This window comes from Ctenopharyngodon idella, chromosome 5 (genome assembly GCF_019924925.1).
Source record: "Ctenopharyngodon idella isolate HZGC_01 chromosome 5, HZGC01, whole genome shotgun sequence".
NCBI lineage: Eukaryota > Metazoa > Chordata > Actinopteri > Cypriniformes > Xenocyprididae > Ctenopharyngodon > Ctenopharyngodon idella.
In genome coordinates, this window is record NC_067224.1 from 8,604,550 (window position 1) to 8,631,588 (window position 27,039).

The following is a 27,039-nucleotide window of genomic DNA, read 5'->3' on the forward strand; positions in this document are numbered from 1 at the left end:
CACCTTTGGGATGAATTAGAGCGGAGACTGCGAGCCAGGCCTTCTCATCCAACATCAGTGCCTGACCTCACAAATGCGCTTCTAAAAGAATGGTCAAAAATTCCCATAAACACACTCATAAACCTTGTGGAAAGCCTTCCCAGAACAGCTGAAGCTGTTATAGCTGCAAAGGGTGGGCCAACTCCATATTAACCCCTACGGAGTAAGAATGGGATGTCATTAAAGTTCATGTGCACGTAAAGGCAGGCGTCCCAAAACTTTTGGCAATATAATGTATATTATATACATAGATGCATACCACAGAGTCTCAATGGTCACTCAGTACAGTTTTAAAAAGTCAAGAGTCTACGAATGTGTAAATGTGTGGAAATAGCACCATCTAAAGGACATTTTTTTATAATTACTCTAAAAACAAACTACTGATATTTGGTGTCCCAGACAGACAGACATCTGCTGACCATCCATTTAATCTCAACACACTGAGTATGAGGGAGTGACTGGTTCTCTCTTAAAGTAAAGTGTTTCGAAAGTGTATAAAACTGAGATATTCTATCACTTCAGCAATTGTCTATGTCGACAAGAGCCGTTCAGCAGCCTCCTACTCCCACACCCCTCGTGTCAATGACCATAAATGAACACCTGTCTGTCTTCTACTTTGAGATATGTACAGTATATGCAGCAGTAATACTCATTCTTGACCACACACGCACACGCACACACACAGACACACACACATTGTTGCAGGGCTCAGAGGGTCGTGTGGTAAACGTCATAAGCCTGTGGCAGCACTGGAGTGAGCGGAAACCCCTCCCGAATCCCAACTCAACTCCTCCAACCCCAGTCAAAGAAAAGAGGAATACCGAGGAATCAGGAAACAAGGACAAATACCACAATACATCATTACAGTAAGCCAATGAACTATTCTATCACATACGCAATTTTGTTCTCACGCAAATGGTGTTTGGTGTGTCGCGAGTCTCGGTTACGCGCGTTTGTATTCAATTGTTTTGCTGTTTTTCCAAAGGAAAAGGCCAGGCAGCATTAGCAGGGCAGCGCTAGCAGCGGCTAACGTCCCACCAGCACAGGAAAGCCAATGAACATGTTCAGTAAGCCTATAAAATATGTTCTGCAGTTTGTCAGCTGTCAGTAAATGTTATTTGTGGTGGTTACGGATGTGCGAGTTTGTGTTATATCTGAAAGCAAAGAAAGAGACGTCCGTCACTCTTTTTAAACTTTTGACAACAGCGGTAAGATCAGGGTCTGTGCAGTTAACCAGATAAACTGCGGTTTATTAACCTTGGCCAGCTCAACCAATCGCATATTATTAGTATGTAATGTTGTTCTGTCAGATTGTGTCAAATGTGCATTGAGGAGGAATGTTGAGAAGGGCTTTCAGTGTGTTTGTGCATAAGGAAATTGTTCCATTCCATTGAACAGTGATGGGGAAAAATCCTTTGAATTTCCTTTTATATAATGATCATAAACTCTTTGAATTACCCTTACTAAACATTACTGTAGTGGCACCATGGTAAAGTTATGGCATCAGATGATACTAATGGTGTAGTAGTGCTGAATGATAGTCATAAACATTTGACAACTAGGTGTTTAGATTAACTTTTGTATTTGGTATTGTGTGTGTGTGTATATATATATATATATATATATATATATATATATATATATATATATATATATAAAATAATATATACAACTAAATACAAAAATTATTCAACGTCTTCTGGTTGTCAAATTTTCATGTCCATAATTCATAATTCAAAACCCAACAAACTTATTCTTGTGAAATGTTTTCTTTGAAAGTGTCTGGCTTCATTTAAAATAAATTGCACTTGGTTTGATATTTGTTATAATACAATACATAACATGCAGCATAATATGCAATTCATGCAGTTATGTGTGACACAAGCCAAGTGTACAAATATATTTTGTGGCCACTATATGCCTAGAATGAAAATGAACTTGTTTTAATGGACTAAAACACTCACGTGACGGTCCTTTTGCTTATTCCCAGTCTGTTTTGTTTCATTTCTGCCATTGACAACTGGTAGTGTATGCTAATGTTTGTGAACAGTGTTTTGGATTTTGAGCATCGTGCTCTTCATTTCCTGTGGGAGAACTGTCATTGATGGCAGTAATTATTAAAACATGTGGTAGGAAACATCCAGAATGCATTTAACCTGGATTACAATGGAAGATCACACACTGTTTATATGGCTTTGATCGCCATTATGTTATCGTTAACAAAGCGATGGCGGTCACCAGAAGCTGACTTTGTTTACATGTTGTGTTTGGTGTCCCATTCTTCAGACGCTCATATAAAGGACTCATAAAGGACATTCCTCCACTAGTGTGCTCAGAAGTGCTATTCAAGCAGCTCTGCCCCCACAGAGCTGTTCTGTTGCACACAGCAAATCCTTGTTGAGCTAAACTCCCACTGATGTGCATTAACCAGCCTAATTGTGTTATGGGTGAGAGAGGATTATACAGCACAGTGGTTATTTTACAGATCCATGATGTGTTTTCACAGATGGGTCTGGCTTTTGCTTTTGAGCTGTCATTGAAATTATTAGAGCCAGAGCACTGATGGTGTGAGGACCCTCTCGGAAATTGCGCTGTTTTTGGTATTGATTTTATTACTGGTTTCGCACTTGGTTTGATTGCTTGGCCGAACCCCCTCCCTCTGCCTCTGCAGGTCTCGTTTCACTTTGTAAAACATTCCGCATTGTGAATAGGAGGAAGTATGCACATTTTTAATGTTCAACCAATATACATTTTTTGATTGCCAATTACGATATATTAGAGAGCAGGGATATAAAGCTGTTATATATAATATAATATCACACTATTTATGTTTATTTTTATTATTTTAAAGATAGTAAATAGCACGTTGCAATGAAATGAATATTTATTTTAAATAATATTTACTAAATTAGAAATAAATAATTTGTAAATGAGTCCATATTATTCCACCTCGCTTTTAAAGGGTTAGTTCACTCAAAAATGAAATTTCTGTCATAAATTACTCACCCTCATGTCGTTCAAACCTGTATGTAAGACCTTCGTTCATCAACACAAATTAAGATATTTTTGATGAAATCCGTGAGCCGGCTCATTATTGGCACACGCATGTGTTGTGCTGCTCACGTGAACAGCATCGGCCAATACTGAGTCAGCATTCTGACGTAGAACCCGGAAGCGCTGCACTGTGTTTACTACGTCAACAGTGTAGAAGAATGACAGGGACGAGAAGAAATTGTTGAATAAAGTCGTTGTTTTTGTTTGGTTTTTTTGCACACAAAAAGTATTCTTGTCTTTTCATAACATTAAGTTTGAACAACTATAGTCACATGGACTATTTCAACTATGTCTTTACTACCTTTCTGGGCCTTGAAAGTGGTAATAACGTACGTTGCAGTCTATCGGAGGCCAAAGCTCATGGATTTTAAAAATATCTGGCAAAAATATCTTCATTTATGTTCCACATTTTACTTTCACTTTTGAATTAGCAGCAATTGAGGGCGGCAATTGCTTGAATGGTGGGTTCATTATTATTCTTAATGAAAAACACAAAAACAATACAGTACAATGACAGACTAGCTTATCTTAAACTTTTATTATCAAATGAATAAGACAGCTTTATTAACAAAACAAATAAGCACGGCATACACCATGCTATAGGTCTAATACTGTATAAAATAACAAATAAGTTACACAAAGTTTAAATAAAAAACTGAATCAGCAAACAAATAAGACGGCTTGCATTTGGAGCCATACTTCATTGACAAGCTGTGCTTAAAAAAATAATTGCAGCCTTTGCAATTTCATAATCACACTAAGCCAAATTGTTTAAGAGCAATTTCAATGTTATTTTTCTAATTGTGCAATTAATCATGCAGCCCTATTTCAATGGAAACTGAAAGTAACTCACTCCTGCTAAATATTTACTTTTTGAATACTTGCACCCAGGAACAATATACGTTGACACCATTATAACTAAAAGTTTGCTAAGAAGTATTTCCTACTAAAGCAAGGCAGTATTTGACTCTGGTCAAGCATATCCATAGCAGACAGGTGGGAGGGTCCTTGGACGGCAACATGCCCAGTGCATTATGGGTGTTGAAGTTTTCCTACCTATTTGGTAGACATTAGCATAGCTACTTCAAAAGGAAAAAACGGATGCTGCGTTAATTGCGTTAAACATTTTTAACATGTTGTTAAACAGAAAATATTAATTGAAGAAATTAACATTTTTGAGCATGAACTTGCTACATAATATATCTGTCACAAGTTGATTTACACATTTAGACAGTGTTTGTCAGAATAGTAATTTTTACAGGAAACCACATTTCACAGGAAACCACTTTAAATTCATCAGCTTATTCAGTAACATCTACTTGTCTGTCTGCTTTGGTCTCTTCTTGTGGCTAAAAACTGACACAACTTACCCACCTTTTGTTGTCTGCCAGTTGACTGTTTAAACAAACCGGATGTTTGCTGTGAACTTTGGTAGTTTAACAGAATAAAAATATCCAATGTAAGTTAGATCTTTAACTTGCTCCTTTTTATGATTACAATAATGTCATTTTAAAAGTATATTGTCAGAACACTACCTTTAACCCTCACAAAGATATCTTATGATAAAGAGTACGCCTCATTTAATACATTTTTTTTTAAATTTGATTTCCGTAAGTCTTTCAATACAACACAATTGTCTTAATCACGTTTAGTGGCAAACATCCTCAAAAATAAGCTGCCTTCCTGTAAGCTTCTTAATGAATCAGTGGTTCTATAAGCTAAATGTGACCCAGTGTTACTTCCTTTTGGTGGAAATAGGGGAGCAGAAGGCATGTACTTTTAGATAAAGAGGTTATTAAGAGCTTTGCGAAGAATTAAAATACATTACTAATCTGAGTAATTAAACAACCTTCTGTTTTAGTCCCGACTGTAAACCAGTCCAACACAGTCACCATTTTTGATATTAGAAGCATTTTGATTTAATTGTAGCAGACAGTACAGTATTGTATATTAGTACTGTTATATCTTAGTGTCATTTTAATTATAGCATGTTGTCACATATTAGCCTCAAGGCACAAATACCTGAAGTTGTTCTCATACTTTTTTTTTTTTTTTTTTTAGTTTCTTTGAAAGGAACTGGAGGTGGCATTCTGTTACTGTCTGTCCATACTTTCAGTTCAACAGCCATTGACTTACAGTAGATCTGGCTGTTTTCTTGACAGGCTTGAGTTTATAGCTCATGTGGGTTTTAGACGGCCGTCATACAGGAAGTCTGTGTTCGCTTGATTTGCACTTGATAAACTACATTCTTTTTCAATTAACCTGTATTAGGAAACCTAGAATGAATGTTCACTGGTTTAAGCCATATTCCTCGGTTTCTCTTGCACGCACTGGTTGGGTGAGGTTATTGAGTGAAATGTAGACATGCTGATAACAAGGTAAGAATGTTTTGTGATGCTTTTGTTATGTGGTTATTTAAGATTGGTCAGGGCTTTGAGGTGTACACAGATCATGTTTTTGGTGTGACATGTCAGTTATCTAGGTCTTCTGCAGATTTATTTATTTATTTTTTTTCAGACAAACCTGTTTCCTCACTGGATAACCGCTTATTGTATGGTTAAAAAGTTGTCTATGGTTTTCTACTGGGAGGCAGTGGAAGTACTGACTGTGGACTATTAGGTAACATAGAAATTTCTTTAAAAAAACCCCCACAAAAATAACTGGTCTGTGTTCAACTGAAACAACCTCTTACATCATCTTGTGTTTATTTGGTTGCTTCAATAGAGAGTAAAACAACCCGTTAAGCAAATGAAAGTCTTTAAGTGTGAGTTTGCCAATTTTTATCCTGCTTTGTATTGTTACAGTGTCAGTAGTGTATGTAAATTAAACAATGTTTACTCTTTCATTGTGTTTCCTGGACTGAGAAATTCCCATTTATTTGTTAGTTTTTTTTTTTTTTTTACTGTCTGTGGACGCAGATACAAAAATTTAGAAGGACTATCTGTAGTTTTCACAAAAGCTCTGGAGCTGTCAAAAGTCTGCTGGATGACGCAAAATGTGTTTTGTGAAAACTACAGATGGTATTTCTGCATTTTTTGTATCCCTGCCCACAGACAGTCGGATCGACAGAGGGTTGTTAAAAAAAACTGTTATTTTAAGAGTAGGTTTATCACTGAAAATTGTATTGTTATTTCTTTGTTTACTCTTTAAACAGCATTTTGGTAAAAATACTATGGCAACAGCCTTCTTACATTAGCATTTTGCTTTGGGGGGTTGGGCAGAAGGTGCTCCCCATTCCTCCTCTTCCTAATTAACTTTCAGTTTTTTTTTTCTCCTCTGTTTGGTTTAAAACACTGTGTTATCCATAGTTATCCAGTTTGAAATAGCGATTACAAATGCGTTTGTACAGATTTTACATTGCGGTGTTATCTCCATATTTATGCTTCTTTGCAGCCTTTAGCCACTGCCTACAACATATTGGATCCTTCGCTGGAAACCGAAAGTAACTCACTCCTGACTAAACATTTACTCTTTAAATTCGTGTACCTAGGAACAAAGTCGACACCATTGTGACTAAAAGTTTGCTAAGGAGTATTTCCTACTCAAGCAAGGCGGTATTTGACTCTACTAAAGCTTATTAGTAGGATCAGACTGGGAGTGGCCTTGGACGGCAACATGCCCAGTGCATTATGAGTGTTGAAATTTTTCTACCTGTTTGGGAAAAGGAAAACAACAGCCTTTTTTCTCAGTTTTCTGATTTCAACATTTTTTTTTTTTTGCCTTTCTACTGCATAGGCAGACAAGTTTTATTGAAAGCCTATTTTGTCAGTGGTGAATTACCCATTTAAAGTTTTTTTTTTTTTTTTTTTTTCTCGGATATTACCTTTCATGCAGTGTGTAATATAGCTATTTGTGAATGCAAAAGGTCTGCAAAGTTTTAAAAATCAAGGTTCATGACAAATAAAGTTATTGTTTCCCAAAAGAAAGAACCGATTCTGAACTGCCGAAACGAGTCATTAGTAATTCCAGTCTCACTTCCGTAACATTAATATGTAACAATGTGACCAATTATTATTATTTTTTTTCCTTTTAATTGTAGGGGTGAAACAACTGTCCTGATATCATAATGTAAGAAAATAATGCTATTACTTTTTGCTTGATGGTTATAAGCCACATTACGTCTTAGAGTATTTACATTTAAACTTTAATTAAAATGGTTTAATTTAAAGTTTTTCAAAACCATATGAAACAAACATGAATACAAAGAGTACAACATTGGCACATGTGTTCATGCCCTTCAACTAACCAGTCATTATTTCTACTTCTCTCAGCAGCACCAGTAACAATGCAGACCTGAGCGGCACTCCCCGTTAAGTGAGAGAGAGACCGCGTGCCTTGCGAGTAAGATGGGGTTTGGCCGGGACCTGCGCAACTCCCACGAGGGTCTGATGAAGCTGCAGGACTGGGAGCTGAAGCTACTGGAGACGGTGAAGCGCTTTATGACATTACGGGTGAAGAGCGACAAGGAATATGCATCTCTCTTGCTCAACATCAGCCAGCAAGTGGACAAGCATGACAACTCCTCTCAGATCCACTATGTCAGCAGTGTCTCCAAGGTAATGGCCCTCTGGTCCTCTTTGCTGCATTATGGGTGGACAAGTGGAGCTGATGCTTATGATTTTTAAATGCCCAGTACCTGCAACATTCTCTCTCTGTCTTTTGTCATCTCAATCTCTTTATCTCTTTGTTTGTTTCTCACACTCACTCACCAACACACATACTTTTCTTATTCTATCGCTTTGTATCATCATATGTGGTTATTGTTATCAGTCGTGGACTAACATGGTGCAGCAGACGGAGCAGTTAAGCAAGATCATGAAGTGTCATGCTGAGGAGCTCAACTCAGGGCCTCTCCACCGCCTCACCATGATGATCAAAGACAAGCAGCAGGTGAAGAAGAGTTACCAAAGCCTCCACCAGCAGATCGAGTCTGAAATGAACAAGGTGAGCCTTTGTATAGATCACCACTGCCGTTTTCAGGGAACATCAGTTTGATGGATCAGTCTTGACTTGGCATTTGTCCCCCCACAGGTAACCAAAGGTGATCTTGAGAAGTTGAAATGCTCCTACAGGCAGTTAACTAAGGATGCTGTTTTAGCAAGAGACAAATACAAGGAGGCCGTTGTAAAAGGTAAGGTGTTAATTTATTCTCTATTCTCTCAAATAATAAACCGATGATGTCTGATTCACAACAAAATGACTCTTATGAACCAGTTCTTTTTAAAGGTGACCTATTATGCCCCTTTTTACAAGATGTAATATAAGTCTCAGGTGTCCCCAGAATGTGTCTGTGACGTTTCAGCTCAAAATACCCCATGGATTTTTTTACTATACCATATTTTAACTATCTGTTTTTGGGTGGGAGAAAAAATTGCTGATTTGGTGTGTGTACCTTTAAATGCAAATGAGCTTGTGCTCCCCACCCCCAAGCTCGTGATTCCAATACACCGAGGCACAAATAATACAGGAGAAGCTCACACATCAAATATAACTCTCAAAATGGATCATTATAAACTGTTCGTGATGCAGCATATCAGATCACGTATGGCATGTATTTTGTGGATGTTTGCTAACATTCGATTCTGAATGAGTTTGATAGCATTCTGCACGGCTAACGTGGCTAAAGCTACACACTGTTGGAGAGACTCGATAAGAATGGAGATGTGTTTATGAATTATACAGACTACAAGCATTTTCGGGTTAAAAATGAAAACATGGCTCTGGTCTCCGTGAATACACTAAGAAACAATGGTAACTTTAGCCACAGTACGTTAGCAATATGCTAATAAAACACATTCAGAAAGACAATTTGCAAACATCACGAAATTTAGATGAAATTGGATCATGAACACTTGGTATCGATCAATCTTTGAAAGTCAACTTATGTGCAAATCCTGTATTTTACTGACCCTTATGTGCAAAGCAGTCTGGTGTAAAATGACTTGCACATACTGGTATATGAATTTATCTGGACACATTCCCTTCATAAATAAAATTACACCACTGCATCCTTAGTGGCTCAGATGCCAGGAGTTTATGGAGACTCATATGTTTACTATTATAGCTGTTAACGGATCAGTGATAATGTTTACATAGCCGAGACATATCACAAGCTCAGGGACGTCGTTCTTGAGTGCTTCTGTCCTGCAGAGTTTTGCTCCAACCCAACTAACCTTCCTTCACCTAGCTTTAGTAATCCTGAAGACATTCAAGTGTGTTTGATCAGGGTTGTAGCTAAACTGTGCAGGACAGCTGCACTCCAGGGCCAGTGTTACTGGTACACCGTTGTTGCTTGTGAAAACAAAATGGCGGCGCCGTGGGTGGAAACATACAGATTCAGGGGGTATATTATTGTAAGATTCCTACGTCACAAGGGGAGCGAAATCTGAACGGCTCGTTTTTTCACATACTTGCAGAGCAAGGCTTACCAAAACAAAGTTACTGGGTTGTCCCATTTCACAATTATAGTATGGAAAAAGTCAGATTTTCATGATATGTCCCCTTTAATGAGTCTGTCAAATGCATGAAACAGTTTTAGGCTTAAAGGGTTTGTTCACTCAAAAATGAATATTCTGTCTTTACTCACCCTCATGTCGTTTCAAACCAGTAAGACCTTCGTTCATGAGACGATGTACACGTGAGCAGCACGACGCATGCGCGTGATACTGACACAGGAGCTGGCCAATAATGAGTCGGCGTTCTGACGTAGAACCTGGAAGCATTGCAATGTAAATAGCATAGGAGAATGACAGAGGAGAGACGAATTTGTTGAAGAAAGTCATTATTTTTGTTTTGTTTTTGCGCACAAAAAGTATTCTCGTCGCATTCTTTAAAATTATATGTATTTATTCACCTTCATTCATTAAAAAACATTATATCACCATCATTATGCGCACAGCAGTCATAAATCATTACAAGTCTAACCTGGCAGCGACAAAAACAACACTTAATTTTTTTATTTTCATTAAACAACATACAGTATAACACAATATTTATAATTAAATTGTTCATTTTCTCTTTATTCATTAAAATGCATAATATCAGCATCATATGCATACATGCAGTTATAAAAAGTCTTGACTGGTATCATGACTGGTAAAAACTGAAAACCAAAGAAAGAAAACATCAGTATTTTTTACTTTCTTTAGACAATATACAATATCACTCAATATTACTATTAAATACCATGGTAATGCCGTAAATGAGGACTACCTGTCGCGACATTCCCTTCTCTGCCTTTTCTTATAAAATAACCTTTTTTACATTGTAAAATCTACATATCGTTCCCAACAAACTTACTGTTTAGCATAAAACATGTTGAAGATTAGCGGACAGGCAGTTGATTCAGTAAATGAAAAGCTATTTCCTCACAAAAGCGGTTTATTCAGTGTAGTGAAGCCTTTTCTCCATTGACATCCATTAAAAAAATGTCCTCTGGTCTCCTTTCCTGTGTACCTACAAAGCCGGAGCATTAGCATTAGCTGTTACGCTTTTTTGGCTAAAGGTTGCAGGCTTGCCTTCCAGTGGCTTTGATGAGGCTGATTAATTAATGACTATATCTTTTTTGTGTACTAACCCTTTAACAGTTTAAGTCTGGGCCTGTCCCAATACCCACACTTGCAGTCTTGGCCACTTGAGAGCACGTACACCTGACAGGAAGTAAATGCGTAAGACTGTCCCAGGTCTGATAAATGCCAAAGCTCAGTTCCCTCAAAGGCAATGAGCTTTGGCATCATCAAAAGCAAATAAGAACCCATTGTAATCACAAAGGCTGTCTACACTAGATACAGTAAATAGATACCCATTCAAATTTTAACATACTCCACACACTTGAATCTACTGACAACAGGACAAATGGAAGAGTAAAAGAACATTTACTTTGAGACGTCCTGTTTAAATGGCTCGTTTGCATCTCTGTACAGCCTTCAGAAGGATCCCAGCGTCAGGAACAAGTGAAAGGTTTATTTTTAGTAGCGTCCAAAATTGAGTCGGAGGATTATATGTTTGTTTGGAGCATTTGAATACTTGTGCCAAATACAAGGAAATACTTCATGTAAGTATACAGGTGCTCAAGTCCCTTAGACTTGCTCATGCAGAGAATCACTCAGCCGTTCCGGAGTTCACAAATGACTCCCTTACTGAACTGTAAGTAATTTGTCAGGTTTGTCTGATACTCTGATTCAAGATGAACTGAGAACTATTACTGTGATGTGCACTGTAGGTTTTTCGGTCAAATTTTGGTCTCCAGTTACTCACCTTCATTATGGTCCAAACCTGAATGACTTTCTTCTGTACAATATTTAAAGACGACCCAAGATATATCTGGTACTTCTGCTGAAATTGTCTTTTTTTTTTTTTAAACTTTATTCACGGAAACTAGGAGTGGCAATGTAATTAAATTTTATAATTCCAGAAGATTCAATAACTGATGTTATTCAATGTTAACAATGTTATTCAGGGTTTACACTTTTACAACAATTAAGTTTTTTTTTCACCTTTACAATTCTCTCATATACTGTATATCTAGGTTTTCCAAGATATTAGGAACCCTGATTCTTTAAAAAAAAAAAAAAAAAAAAAAAAAAAAAGAAAGTTATTGAGGGAATTAATTAATTAAATAAGAAATATAATGCCAGTTTACATCTTGATTTTGTTTGAAGTAAAACATATTGTGTTTTGGTAGTTTTAGTGCATTTTGAATGTGAAATTCACTGCTTTGCCAAGCTAAATGTTGGTTAGGAGAACTGTGTGAAGGGTTTTAAAAAAAAGTGACCCAAGTATTGAGAAATAGATCCTACCAATTGTTAAAAAAAACTGTAAATACCAATATCGGTTGACCACTACTTACAAATACTCATATAACAAAGCTGCAGTTCTCAAAGTCTTGCACAAACCAACATTATACTTCAGAGGACTTCTCCTTTGCCTTTTATCTCACCACCACAACCACTTTTATCTTCCCTGCAGGCAAAGAGACAGAGAAAGCCCGTGAGCGCTACGACAAAGCCACCATGAAACTCCATAACCTCCACAACCAGTATGTGCTGGCGGTGAAAAGCGCGCAGCTACATCAGGAGCACTACCATGAGACGGCACTGCCTCTGCTGCTGGACTCCCTGCAGAAGATGCAGGAGGAGATGATCAATGCACTGTGAGTGGACCAGGTTACACTTCTGGTTTATTTACACTTCTAGGCATTCCTGTAGCTCAAACAGTACAGCATGGTGCCAGATTCCCAGGGAATTAATGAACTAATAAAATATATACCTTTTAATACAATGCAAGTTGCTTTGGATAAAAGCGTCTGCCAAATGCACAAATGTACATGTAAGCAATAAGGTACGAGAGGCTTTGCTGTATCGTGAATAAGTCACGGCTGAAGGGTGTTGTTAGGTACGACGCAAAGCCACACAATACAAATATTAAAGCCAGAAATATGCATCAATGCAACTTTCATGAAGTAAACTTTTTCTAAAAGCCTTCCTTCCGCCGGAAAAAAAAATCCCTGACCGTGAACAGCAACAGAAGTTACATTTTCACGCCATTAGATGGTGGCAAAGACTGTCTTTATGAGTGTGTCGGTCAGTAGCGAAGACTTTTATATTGAAAAGACTGAATTGTTTTGAAAACAGAACAAGACGCTTTGACTAGCGCTGTCAGTCATGGGAAAACCCCTTAAATGTTAAAAGGACAAGATGATACATTGGACATTTAAACAGATTTTTTTTATTATGAACATAGGACTGATCTGAAGGAAAATGCTAAATCTGAATGCAGGTAATAAACTCGCTCACTTGATCTCTTTCTCACAATACTCTTCTACATAATACAGTAAGCTTCAATGAACAATATCAATTGAGAACATACAGTTTACGTTGCTAAGAGTGGTTGCTAAGGGTGTTGTTTAGTGATACACAGAACCGTTGGGTAAAGTGGTCATAGCCGTGTTTTATTGTGAATAAAACACGGCTATTAACCAATCAGAATCAAGGACAGGAACTAACCATTTTATAAGTAAATTTTCAGCATGTCTACAGTACATGCCACATGTTGATTACCACAGACAATCATTTTAGCCTGTTCATCAGTTTTCAAAAACAAAGGAAACAATATAGCTGCAAGCAGCATTTAAGGGCCAAGTGCTAAGAGGCAAAATGATGAGCAAGTGTGACAAAATTGAGTAAAAGGCATTTGGAGACAATTTGAAGCAAAATGGTTGAAAACCGATAAATACAATCACTTTCAATGTGACATAATTGCTTTTTTTTTTTTGTTGTTGTTGTTGAAAATTGGACCAACGGTCTAGGAGGAGTGGACAGGAAGTTCAGCCAATTATGGCATGATTGTTATTGATTATTGGATCGCGGCATGAGCCAAGGGATCTATCAAAACCAGTTTCATTACAATAGGCTAAACTAATCAAATACTATGTGTTTTTTGAAATTTTATTATAATTTAATTATAATCTGCCCTGAAACTTTTAGAGTACCTTCAGGTAGGGCTGGGCAATTTTCCCGATTTTTTTTTTTTTTCTCAATTAATTCAAATTTAATGTTTTGCCTTGATTTTATTATTTTTAATTTGAGAAATCGCGATTTTGAATAAAAGACACGAGTGCAACAGCCAAACACGTCCGCTAAACATAAAACAATAGGAAAAATAGCACAATGGAATGCAAAAACCTGTAAAGAACTACTACTGTATGTTTGATATTTCATGTTTGCATGATGGTGACAGGCTGAAACGTGCTGTTATTTTCTGTTTTAGAAAGCATTTGCTGTTAATAATAGCCTATTACTGGTGTTATTTATTGCCATTACTTTTTGGCTAAGAAATATCTAGCATTTTTCTTATTTTATTTCTGAGTATATAGGATATGTTTGAGATAAGTTTGTACAACATTTGCTTTCGTATTTCATGCATATTTTCTGCAAAGATATTTAACAAATAACCAGTCATTTGTTTTACATTATCACCATGTTGATCACTTCAGGTGTGCTGCACTTGGAATATAACTTTTTTTAAGTAAATTGTTAAGAGAATGTTACTTGAATCATAGTGTAGTTAAGTTTTTAAGTTGACTAGTTAAACATTAAAAAAAAAATTGAAATCATGAATCGGTCAATCTTTTCTGAGATTTTATTTTTTTGCCATATCGTCCAGCCCCACCTTCAGAGCATTGTGTCAAAGACATGATATTAGGTGCTGCGTAATATCATTGCACCTGCTGCACCCATGGCAGCAAAGTTCATTGATTATTACACCGGAATGAGAGTATAGTTCCTAGCCATGTCAGCCTAGAAAATTGCAACTTTTAATTTTCTGTCGCAACACTTAGTACACAATGTAACTACAGAAGAGTCAAGTTTGAAATAGGAAAAATATCGAAACTCTTTGGTCATTTTTGAGCGAGATGCTAATGGTCTAATCAGATTCAGTGATCTATGCTAGGCTAACAAAACTATATAATTTACATACAGTCGGTAAGACTTTTAATGTTTTTCAGTCTCTTATGCTCACCAAGGTTTCATTTATTTGATCAAAATACAGTAAAAACAGTAATATTGTGAAATATTATTACAATTTAAAATAACTGTTTTCTATTTTATTTTATTTTTTTATACTTTATTGAGTCTTTCAATTCAAGCATATTTAATGCAATTATACCAATAAACATCTCCTTTAAAGACATAATATTTTTTACTCATTTTCTTTTGTGATAATACCCATCACCAACACAAAAAATAAATTAATAAATGATAATTAGAAACATAGCCAATACATACATAATTAGGCACTTTTACATATATATATATATATATATATATATATATATATATATATATATATATATATATATATATATATATATATTATATAAAAAGAAATATACACACATAAATAAAAAAATTAAACATTCAGATATTCATTTCAAAATCTTATAATGACACCTAATTCCTAATAAGTAATTCAAATAGTATTATTTAAACATCAATTAATAGTAATATTTTTAAAAATGTATTTATTTATTTTTTTCTGTGGTGCCAAAACTGAATTTTCAGCATCATTACTCCAGTCTTCAGTGTCACATGATCCTTCAGAAATCATTCTTATATGCTGATTTAGAGCTCAAGCAAGATTTCTTATTATTATCAATGTTGAAAACAGTTCCGCTGCTTTATTTGTGGGAAATGATGGATTTTTTTCAGGATTCTTTGATGAATTAAAATAACAGCATTTTTAAAAATGGAAATTCTTGGTAACATTATAAATGTTTTGCTCTGTTTGATCAGTTTAATGTGTTTTTGCTGAATAATAGTTAATTTCTTAAAAAAAAAAAAAAAAAAAAAAATGTAATAGTATTGTATATATGAGGATTAAACAATTTAATAGCAATATACAACTTAAGGATTTAAGATTGTTATTAAAATGACATTTTCAGCTTTGAGGTGAGAATACGGCTTCCCCTTTAACTGTGGAGGGCAGTGTAGTCCTCCCACTGTACTGTGTCTGGTTGTTGTGAGTGCTTGGACTGCCACGTGTATTTAAATCTTTTTTTGTTATAGACCTTGTGCAACCAGTTCAGCTACACTACAACCCTTACTGCATGTTGTAGCCTCAATCCAACATCTCATAGCTGTCAGAGGATTAGCAGAGAACAGAAGTCTCTTTGGGTTTTTTTCCTTTCCTAAGCTGTTTTTTAATCACTGAGTTTGCAGTAATCTGATGTGGAGGTTAATCCACACGACGGAAACAATTGCAAGAGCCTTCGGGGATTGATTTTGAATGCACTACTGATTTATGTGACCATTCAGTGTGGGTCAAACAAGCCATGCAGAAGTTCTTGAATGTGGGATATAAATTCAGGGAAAAAGGTATATGTTCAGAACCACTGACTACTAGCATAACTTTTAGTTCATATTAAAAATGATAAATAGTAGATTTTTAGTTTACCTAATCAGAAATGTAATTGATTTGTTCAAAACTCTGAACTTAAAGGGATAGTTCACCCAAAAATGAAAAATCTGTCATCATTTACTCACTCTGAAGTTGTTCCAAACCCGTATGAATTTTTCTTCTGCTGAACACAAAAAGAATATTTTTTTTGAAGAATATGGGTAACCAAACAGTTGATGGGACCCTATTGACTTCCATAGAATGGAAATAAAAATAAAAAAATACTATGGAAGTCAATGGGGTGTCAACCGAAATTCTTAAATAAAAAAATATCATCTTTTGTGTTCAGCATAAGAAAGAAATACATACATTGTTTGAGTTTGGAACACCTCAGGGTGAGTAAACGATGATAGATTTTTCACTTTTGGGTGAACTATCCCTATTGGGTGAAGTATGGCCTCGATATGCAGCATTACAATTTAAATAGTTTAACTCATCTCAGGGAAATGGCACATTCATAAATGTTTCATAAATATATATTTTTTTATATTCTAGTAAGGGGATTCTGGAGGAGTACAGTGAAATCACCAGCCTGTTAACAGATGAAATAGTGAAGGTTCACAAAGAAATACACACTTCCATCGACCAAATCGATCCACTGTCAGAGTATGACAACTTCATCGAAGTTTATAAGTAAGGCACTTGTGAAAATTTTTTTTTAATTGATTATAATGTTTTAAAGGTGTGAATAAATTATTAACACTTTACAAAAAGGTTTCATTTGTCAACATTAGTTAACATTTATTAATCTTAGTTAATGTTAATTTCAACATTACTTGAACATTTTTAAAATCAAAAGTTGTATTTGTTAAAGGGTTAGTTCACCCAAATGTCATTTTTTTTTTACTCGCGCTCATGCCGTTCCACACCCATAAGACCTTCGTTCATCTTCAGAACACAAATTAAGATATTTTTGTTTAAATCCGATGGCTCAGTGTGGCCTGCATAGCCAGCAATGACATTTCCTCTTTCAAGATCCATTAATGTACTAAAAACATATTTAAATCAGTTCATGTGAGTACAGTGGTTCAATATTAATATTATAAAGCGACGAGAATATTTTTGGTGCGCCAAAAAAACAAAATAATGACTTATATAATGATGGCCGATTTCAAAACACTGCTTCAGTAAGCTTCGGAGCAGTTTGGCGGTTTGAGACGCGATCCGAATCATGATTCGACACAAAAGATTCATAACGCTCCGAAGCTTCATGAAGCAGTGTTTTGAACGCATAGTGAACTCGGTGCAGGACTTCCGTGTTCTACGTCCAAACGCTGGCTCATTATTGGCCGACGCTGTTCACGTGAGCACCACGACGCATTCATGTGTTGCTGACGCAGGAGCCGGACAATAATGAGTCTGCGTTCTGAGCGCTGCACTGTGTTCACTACATCAACAGCGCAGGAGAAAGCTCTCGAAATTTCATCAAAAATATCTTAATTTGTGTTCCAAAGATGAATGAAGGTCTTACGGGTTTGGAATGACATGAGGGTGAGTAATTAATGACAGAATTTTCATTTTTGGGTGAAGTAACCCTTTAAGAAATGAGACCTTATTGTAAAGTGTTATCAATAATTCTATTCAAAATGTTAAAACAATTAAACATTTTATATGTACTTTGTATTTTTAAATAATAACATTGTAAATAATAGACTGTATATTTTTATGATTTTTGTCGGAAATGTGTCGGATATCTCTGACATCCTCTCAATTTCTATTTCAACAGATTACCAGAAGACAAAGAACCAAATGTAGAATTTGATGCCACGCTGTTAGACGAAACCGAGAATCTTCAAGCAAATGAGATTCTGTGGAATAATTTGACAGCAGACAGTTTACAAGCGATGTGAGTTGCTCATTTCTCCGTCATGTAAGATCACAAATTAGCTAGGTCAAATAAAAATCTGCATCAATGCATTAGTTGAACATTGATGAGTTTTAGCACTTTCCACTGTCTCTGTATTCTGTAACAACAGCTATTTTTTTTTTTTTATGCTGCCAGTTGTAAGTGGTAGACCTGATATGGCATTTCAAGTGGTAAAGATGTGTGTTTGACTGATCTCAGGCTGAAGTCCACCTCAGAGGAGCTGCTCGTAACCCAGCAAAGTTTGCGCAGCAAAGAGGAGCTCATGCTGGACCTGGAGAACAAAATAGAGGAATCTACCAAAACCTATGAGAAGAAATCGGAGTAAGAAAATTAACCTCTCAAGTCTTTAACTACTACACAGATGAAATTAACTCAGGGTGTCGTATCTTAGACCAGTGGTTCTCAGCCAGGGGGCCTCAGCAAACTTCCAAGCAAACTTCCATAATTTTTTAATTATATTTAAAAAGTAATGCTAAAAGATTGAAATTTAGAAAGTGAAATCATATTTTTCCTCTGCAATCACTATTTGTTTTATTGAAAAACATACAGAATTAAAATCTTCAGTCTTATATTGTGATCTTAAAGGGTTAGTTCACCCAAAAATTTTATTTATGCCATTAATTACTCACCCTCATGTCGTTCCAAACCTTTAAGACCTTCGTTCATCTTCGGAACACAAATTACAATATTTATGATGAAATCCGATTTTTATCTCCCATAGAAAGCAACTAAATTACCACATTCAGGACCCAGAAAAGTAGTAAAGACATCGTTAAAATAGTCAACGTGACTACAGTGGTTCAACCTTAATGTTATGAAGTGACGAGAAGACGAGATTTTTTTTTGCACGAAAACAAAACAAAAATAACAATTTTATTTAACAATTTCGTCTCTCCCCTGTCATTCTCCTATGCAGTTTACATTGAAGACACATTGCAGAGCTTCCGTGTTCTACGTCCGAACGCCGGCTCATTATTGGCCGACGCTGTTCACGTGATGCGTGTGATGCTGACGCAGGAGCCCGACAATACTGAGACGGTATTCTGACATAAAACCTGGAAGCTCTGCAATGTGTCTTCAGTGTAACTGCATAGGAGACTAACAGGGGAGAGACGAAATTGTTGAATGAAGTCGTTATTTTTATTTTGTTTTTGCGCGCAAAATGTATTCTCGTCGCTTCATAACATTAAGGTTGAACCACTGTAGTCACGCTGACTATTTTAACAATGTCTTTACTACTTTTCTGGGTCTTAAATGTGGTAATTTTGTTGCTTTCTGTGGCGGATAAAAAATATAATTGTATATAATATTGAATATTGTATTGGACAATGGGGGAGCCATAAGTCAGAAAGGTTTAACCACTGTTAACAGCTATAACTGTTAAACCAAACAATAACTAACGAAATGGACACATTTTTTAAAATGACAAAAACACAAATAGAATTATTAAAACTTAAACTAAAAATAATATATAATAGCATTTCAGTGATACAAAAATAATGGCTTTAAAGGGTTAGTTTACCCCAAAACCCCAAAATGATCCCATAATCTATTAATATGCCGGGTCAGAGGTCACTCTTCTGCTGAAACTCGACTTGTGTACCGCTGTTACCAGAAGCCAGTGATTATAGTTTATAAAGTTATAAATATGGATATTTTTCTTACAAAAATGCATCGCTTCACTTCAGAAGGCCTTTATTAACCCCCTGGAGCCGTATGGATTACTTTTATGATGGATTGATGCGCTTTTTTGGGCTTCGAAATCTAAGGTACCATTCACTCCCATTATAAAGCTCGGAAGAGCCAGAATATAACTCTGATTGTGTTTGGCTGAAAGAATAAAGTCATATACACCTAGTATGGTTTGAGGGTGAGTAAATTGTGGGATAATTTTCATTTTTGGGTGAACTAACTGTTTAAGATCTTATTTCATAGCCATTTATTTATTTGGTGAGTGGCCATGTAATTAGATTTATTAACCCAGCTGCATTAACTCTTTTTACATGACTTTGCAACAGTCAAGTGATAGATAGATAGATTTTCTAAGTTTATAAGTTACAAAAATGTAAACCGGTTTCTAGTTTATACTAGTTGAAATATTTGACAATGTCCATAATGTTAGTTTACACTAGTTGTGACTGTTTTTAATTCAGGAGTTATACAGTATGAAGCAGCAGTTTGTTTGCACTGAATCCAATTTGACTGAATGTCCATTCATGGTCATTCTCTTCATGTCAGCTGTAATAATGGATGCAGTAGTGAAGTGTGGAGAGCTCAAGTGTTTCCATAGAGATTCATTAGGCTGAGCAGACTGCTGTGTGTTGACCTCAGCACCTCTGTGAAGATGAAAGGGCTAGGACTGATGGAGCTCAGTGAACTGTGCTGTTGTGCGGGATGGATGAGGATTTGTCCAGCTTCAGCACATTCTTTAAGGTCTGCTGGGTAATCCAGTACAAGAGATGCTGATATAATCACCTCTGCAAACTCAAATGAGCAGCACTGCTACTCAGCTCTACACCTGAACTTCTCCAGCTGAACTCAATGCTGATGTCTGCAATAATTCATATTTTATCACACTTTATGGACTTAATCGTACATTTGTAAGCTGAAAATCTAAAATACATGGCAATCAAGTTTGTAGTAATTCTGTATTTGAAACAGACCTTGTCAAATTTTATAAATACCTTAACGGTTAACAAATTAACTATTCTAATTAGTTGCATTCATTTATTAACCCTATGAAGCCTGACATAGATAATAGTCAGAAAAATCAAGATTTTATGGAACTGAACAATTTATTGAACCTTTAGACAAAATCTAAAAGAAATGGTTGCATATGTGTTTTTTGTTGAGTGTCATATTTGATACATCAGGCTTTTATGGCTCATATATACTATAAACCCTAACATTCAAAATAATTAATTGGTTTAAGTAGGGCAAACTTAAATTAAACAAATTAGTTCAGTCAAATTAACTTTTATGAGTATTTAGCACTTTATTTTCACAGAACTAATATATTTTAAGGAAACTGAACTGTTTAATTGTTTTGAGTTTTATGAACTTACTTCTTTCAAGTAAGCACTCACCATGGCACTCAAAAGGGAGAGGAACTGCTAAAATTAAGTGTTATACTTTTTTCTTTTTTTTTTTTTGCAAGGTTAATGTTAAGTGAGATATTTACTAGTGATTAATGTTTTGTTATGTTACTTTAGAAGAGTTTTGATGTGGGTTTTTGGAGGGTTACCATCATGGTGACAAGTGGTACATGTGGCTTGGTTTGAGAGCAAGTATGTTAAATGCTTTATATTGCTGTACTCCTTCAGCAAGTGCTATACCATGCTATTGTTAACAAATTAGCAAGTTAGTATTTTCTGAATTAGCTTGTTATAGCTAGCTAAATTTACACTAATAAAAATGTTCACACGATTGAGGTTACATGAAAATTTTAAGTTAAATGTATGAATTAGTGTACTCAAACATTTCAAGTTAAGACTAATTAAAATGTATGAGTACAAAATAAAAATCTGCCAGTTCTGCTTACTTAAACTTTGAATTTCTTAACTTAAAATTTGTGAGGAAACTGATTGCCTCAAATTTTTTGAGTTTTGCCAGCATTCCGGTTTACAGTGTAGTAAGATATAGTAAAAATATGGAGCTCAAACTTGAGGAGGAAAAAACACCTTAATTTTATTTAGAGGCACAAACTACAAAAATATGCAATTTGGTGCAGTTGTTGATGTTTCTATGGCCAAAAAGATGAAATTCTGATAACTTGTAAAGTAAAACAAAGAGAATCATCATTGCAATACAGTGATGATTGAGAGATTGAGTACAAATATGTTCATAAAAGCCTGATGTATCATATTTGATACTCATATTTATTATGAATTTTCTAAAAAAAAAAAAAAAAATCAGTCCGATGACAGAAGGCATGTAGAAGATTGTATGCAACAGGCTATTCAGCAAAAAAATTTAATTTAGAGGCCTTTGAAATTTGCATATGAAATATGATTTAGTAAGCTTTATATGGTTAAAGACGTCTTTGGTATGTTTTGTAGTTTAATTGGTTGCATTTTTGGAAATTTTGTAGCTTTGTGGTAAAATTGATGACAGAAATGAACTTGACAGTGCGTCTGCTCTGCCTCTGACATAACATTCTGAAAAAATCCTTAAAAAGAGATTAAAAAGAAGCGATCATTGTGGATTGAACAGCGTGATCTCTCTGTCTCTCTCTTCAGTGTGGTGTTGTTACTTAGTCAGAAGCAGTCTCTGGAGGAGTTGAGACAGACGGTCCAGCTGCTGCGCTGCTCGGAGGCCAAACTCATGGCACAGAGAGAACTACTGGAGCAGAAGATGCAGGAGAACGAGGGCAAAGAACCACCGCCTGTCGTCAATTACGAAGAGGATGCCCGCTCTGTCAACTCAATGGTAAGGCACTCCTTGGAGCTGCGTCCCAATTTGCACACTCTCACCTTATTACAGAGTACAGAGATTAGAATTTGTGCATCTTAAATCAGAGCACATTAAAATAGTATGCCAGAGGTGCCCAGATGATGTACTGTTGTCTGTGAATTTTTGACATGTGTCCAAGCTCATGCTCATTTGAGCTTATATTAGCCACATCCCCCAATGGAAAAGGAGGACTTTGTGACGGTCAGTTAATTTCAGTTAGTACAGAATGGTCGAGGTCAAAGCTGTCACAGCGGTCTTGCAATGTATAAACCTAAAAGTTAAAGAAGGTCATATTACTAGTTGCAGAATAATGACTTCCTGGTCTGGAGGTGACCTTTTTGCTTTGTACTTTCATAAATTGGCCATGGCAAAAATTGTTGGGGGAAAGTCCCAGTGCTAAATGACAGCTGTAAAGTAACAACTGTTTTTTAACAACAGTTTTTTCCTGGTCATGTACAAAAAAATGAGTAAATAAAGATCACACACACAAAAAAGAAAAAGTAGTGTATTAAAGGTGTTAATAAGGTGGTAATAATCTCTATTGTAATCTCTATAATATCATTTTTTGCTCTAATAAATATATATATATATATATATATATATATATATATATATATATATTAAAAAATAATAAATATACTATAGATCTACTTTTAATTTACAATTTTTCAAATTCGTGTGTGTATTCAGTAGTTTGGGCAAATAAACATGAAATAAATATTACATTTCAAATCAAATAATTTTAAATAATGTAACACTTAAAGGTGCAGTGTGTAAATTTTAGTGGCATCTAGCAGTGAGGTTGCGAACTGCAACTTACGGCGCACACCCCTTGCACCCCTCCCTTACGGAGAAGCTACGGTGGCCGTCTGACCAACATGTCATCGTCTTAGAGAGCAGAGAGTTACTTGTGTGAAGCAATGAGGTTTCTTCTTACTTCTAACAAAGAATGGTCTCTGCTTCTAATAAACCAGACGACTACTACTACTACTTCTTCTTTGTGCGTGTTCGATGTAGTGATGATGCAAGCTGCCTCTAAAAACACGAAGATTTAGAAGAACAACAACATAGTGATGAAATGCACTCTGTAGAGTGTTTGTCCGTTTAGGGCTGCTGTAAAAACATGTCGGCGCATAGTGGTGACTTGACATGGAGGGGGGACCCGCGGTGTATGAGATAGAAATGGCTCATTCTAAGGTAATAAAAACATAACGGTTCATTATGTAAGGTCTTTATGTACCACTGAAGACATAGTTATGTATATTATATTGCATTTCTGTCAATAGATCCTCCTAAATTTTACACATTGCACCTTTAAGACCTTTAATAATTGCTAGTCATACAAGGGAATAATATGCTTTGAAACGTATGTTAAATCATAATTACTGCCGTACCGATATATAATTTACAGGGTTTCTGCAGATTCACCCTTCCTCAAATTGAGGCCTTAAAAAGGTCCTAATTCAGAGCAGAAAGTCTTAAATTCATAAAGTCATGACATTAAATGTTGCATGCACTGCAAAAAAGATGAATATCTTCCTCAGTATTTTTGTCTTGTTTTCCAATACAAATATCTACATTTACCTGAAACACAAAATGATGATATGAAGTTGGGTTTTCTGAGAAATTGAACAAAATTAAGTGAGTTTACACTTGAAACAAAAACAAATATCTGTCAATGGGGAATGAAAACTTGTTTTCCCTTTGAATTAAGAGAATTTTCTGACCCTGTTTGCGAATATTTGTTCTTGTTTTAATCAAAAACTCTATTCATTTTGATCAGTTTCACAGAAAACTAGACTTCTTGTAATGCAGATGAGCTTTAAAGATGCAGGAGAGTAGGATCCAATTGCAGTAATAATATGTATTAACAAAAGAACCAAAAAACACAAGGAGCAGAACATCTAGGAACAGAGAAAACATAAAATAAAGCACACCAACAAAACAGCCATGTAGGACAAGACCTGACAAAGAACATGGGAAAACACTGGGGCTTAAATACATTAGATAACAAGGGGCAACAAAAGACAGATGGAGGTCATTAATCATCATGGAAACAAGCAAGTGTAACAATGGGAACAAACAAGGCAGCAATGGAAACAAACGAAATGGGAATAAATCACAGGGGTGAAACACTGAAACAAAGGGAGCAGAAAATACACTTTAAAATAATCACAAAAAACAAAAAAATGGGGACACAAGACAGGAATGTAACACTTCTTATATAACTTTGCTTCTCAAGTAAATGTATCTTGATTTAAGAATCTTTAGACATTTTCACTGTGAAACAAAATAAAAGTACTGAGAACATCAAGAACAACTTTTTTGCAGCATGATGATCAGAAGGTACAGTGAAAGTTTTGTCCACATTCTAGTGGTTGGGAGTAGAGGTGTTTTTTTTTTTTTTGTAAAATGAATTGAAAAGTAATGGTGATCAGTAGGAAGTTGTATTTTTAAACTTTGAAGTGTTGTTAATGCTCGTGTTTCTCCCTAGACATTTACATTTACATATTGTGTTCCCTTCACTTTATTCCTTAAATTTTCTTTATTTGGTCATATAAAGGTCTTTAAAAAGTTTTAAATCTACCTTCATGAAACCTGCAGAAGCTCTGTTTTACCACTGAATCAGAGAGGTGAAAATCGATTACATACAACAACAATTGCTATTACTAACAGTAATTTTGACTTGTTAAACCGATTGTTCCCAAGTGCACTCCAACACAATTATAATATGTGTCCTGTGATTTGAAGATATGTGCATTTTGTTGTGTAATATGAAGGTATAGTTTGATTTGACAAGCTGCTGGTGTTGAAGGTGTCTGAAGAGGGCAGTGTGTTCTCAGTTTTATTACTGCTTCTTTTTCTTTTTTACCAATGCAATGATTATATGATTTATTAAGACTTTTAAAAATGAAAACTTTCACTACAGGGATTGTAAATGAGATTTATTTTCTTTTTCTAAAAATGTGTCTGATAAATTTTTACTTTTTTATTAAATTTATATCTATCCAAATATACTTGAACACTTAAGTGTATGATTTTTGTCTTAGAAAACAGTGTTTTGGCTGTACCATATTACAGTGAAAATCTGTGAGGTTACCTTGGTACATTGTTTTATTATTATGGTGTACAGTGTCTAAAACATATAGTATCATCATTGTACCATGTCCATTAAATCTTTGTCATGGACATGTACATTATATTTCAGGATAAAAGCAAAGACAAGGTATCAAAGTTTGACACCCTCAGACACTCCATCGCTGGAATCATCCGCTCGCCCAAGTCTGTACTGGGCTCTTCATCAGTAAGTTTCAGAACAGAGTCTGCTGCTTTTTCCATCAACACCTACTCATTTCTGTCCTGAGCTGCCTTGACCTCCTGGGTTTTGTCCCTCTTCAGTTTTTCGATGTGATACCCACTAGTGAGAAACCGCTGGGCGAGCAGGAGTGGTATCACGGTGCCATTCCCAGGACAGAGGCCCAGGAGCTGCTAAAGCAGCAGGGAGACTTCCTGGTGCGCGAGAGCCACGGCAAACCTGGAGAATATGTGCTGTCTGTGTTTTCAGATGGACAGCGCAGACATTTCATCATTCAGTTTGCTGATGTGAGTACATGATCAGAAAGGTGTGCACCTCACTGACTTCAAATAATATTATTAATATTTTCTTTTAGTCAGATTAAATAACATGCAAAGAATGAATAATGACAATTTTTTATTACATTTGGTTTTATTTTAAAATACATAAAGTACATTTTAATTTATTTCATTTTATTCAGTGACCAGGAGGGGACATGTTCGGTTCAGTTAGTTTTTTTGTGTTTGTGAATGGATTTAAAAGAAAAACTTAACCTACATATCAGGGAATGGATTTATCTTAGTTTTATTACTTGTGTGTGAAATTATGTGTGTGTGTATATATATGTATATATGTGTATATATATATTTCATTTGATCTCATTATCTCTTGACCCAATTAACGTTGTTAATAACTACCATATAGCTACCGTATAGCCTATATTTTGTAAATACTGTAAATGCCCGACATTCATGCCAATAAAGCTTTAATTATATTACTATTTCTGTAGGCGCACAGGAATTTTACGGGAATTTAACATATTAGGCTATATATTTCATTTTATTTAGGTTAAATAGGTATAATAATAATAAATAAAGACACAATCAGTGAATGGATTTAAAAGGCTGTGAGATTGGATGGATAAAAATGTTTTCTTGTAGGCCTATTATTTTATGTTCTTACATATTCTTTTATCATTTATTGATAATAACAAATTTCATTCAAATGCAGTCTATAGGCAACATCGTATGCAATATAATAGAGGTTAATATGATAATTTCTTAATTCTGCCCTTATTTTGTCATTCATAATTAAAAATAACAGTTATTTTAGGCCTATCCAGAGCCATTGATCACACAGGTTTGAAACAAATTTTGACTCAACATAAAGAAGTCTTGGCCACAAGAAAAATATATCGTTCCCTTCAACATAGTATCCAGAGGCCACAACTTTACATCGCATGGCCATGACATAAGGATGTTGTTACCTCGACAAAATGATCTTGTGGCCGCGACATATTATCACATTCCCACCAGTTAAAATTTCACGGCAACGACAGAAATAAGTGAACCAAATATGTCCCCTCCCTGTCGCC

At 35.4% G+C, this 27,039-nt stretch overlaps 1 protein-coding gene across 5 annotated transcripts in view; it reads left to right on the forward strand.

Annotated features, from left to right (window-relative positions):
* The first annotated feature begins 701 nt into the window (after positions 1-701).
* The window catches only part of fer (fer (fps/fes related) tyrosine kinase), a 46,365-nt gene continuing 20,027 nt past the window's right edge, over positions 702-27,039 (forward strand). The window contains exons 1-12 of one of the 5 annotated variants that reach the window (XM_051892890.1): positions 702-905; positions 7,133-7,161; positions 7,365-7,649; positions 7,864-8,037; positions 8,125-8,224; positions 12,061-12,244; positions 16,546-16,683; positions 17,777-17,896; positions 18,116-18,238; positions 22,156-22,345; positions 25,578-25,673; positions 25,769-25,972. In XM_051892890.1, the coding sequence (XP_051748850.1) occupies positions 7,440-7,649; positions 7,864-8,037; positions 8,125-8,224; positions 12,061-12,244; positions 16,546-16,683; positions 17,777-17,896; positions 18,116-18,238; positions 22,156-22,345; positions 25,578-25,673; positions 25,769-25,972 (1,539 nt within the window). In that variant the 5' untranslated portion in view covers positions 702-905; positions 7,133-7,161; positions 7,365-7,439. Of the gene's footprint in view, positions 906-1,088; positions 1,107-7,132; positions 7,162-7,364; positions 7,650-7,863; positions 8,038-8,124; positions 8,225-12,060; positions 12,245-16,545; positions 16,684-17,776; positions 17,897-18,115; positions 18,239-22,155; positions 22,346-25,577; positions 25,674-25,768; positions 25,973-27,039 lie in introns of those variants that run through there. The other 4 variants (XM_051892891.1, XM_051892888.1, XM_051892889.1 and 1 more) reach the window with 4 other exon arrangements.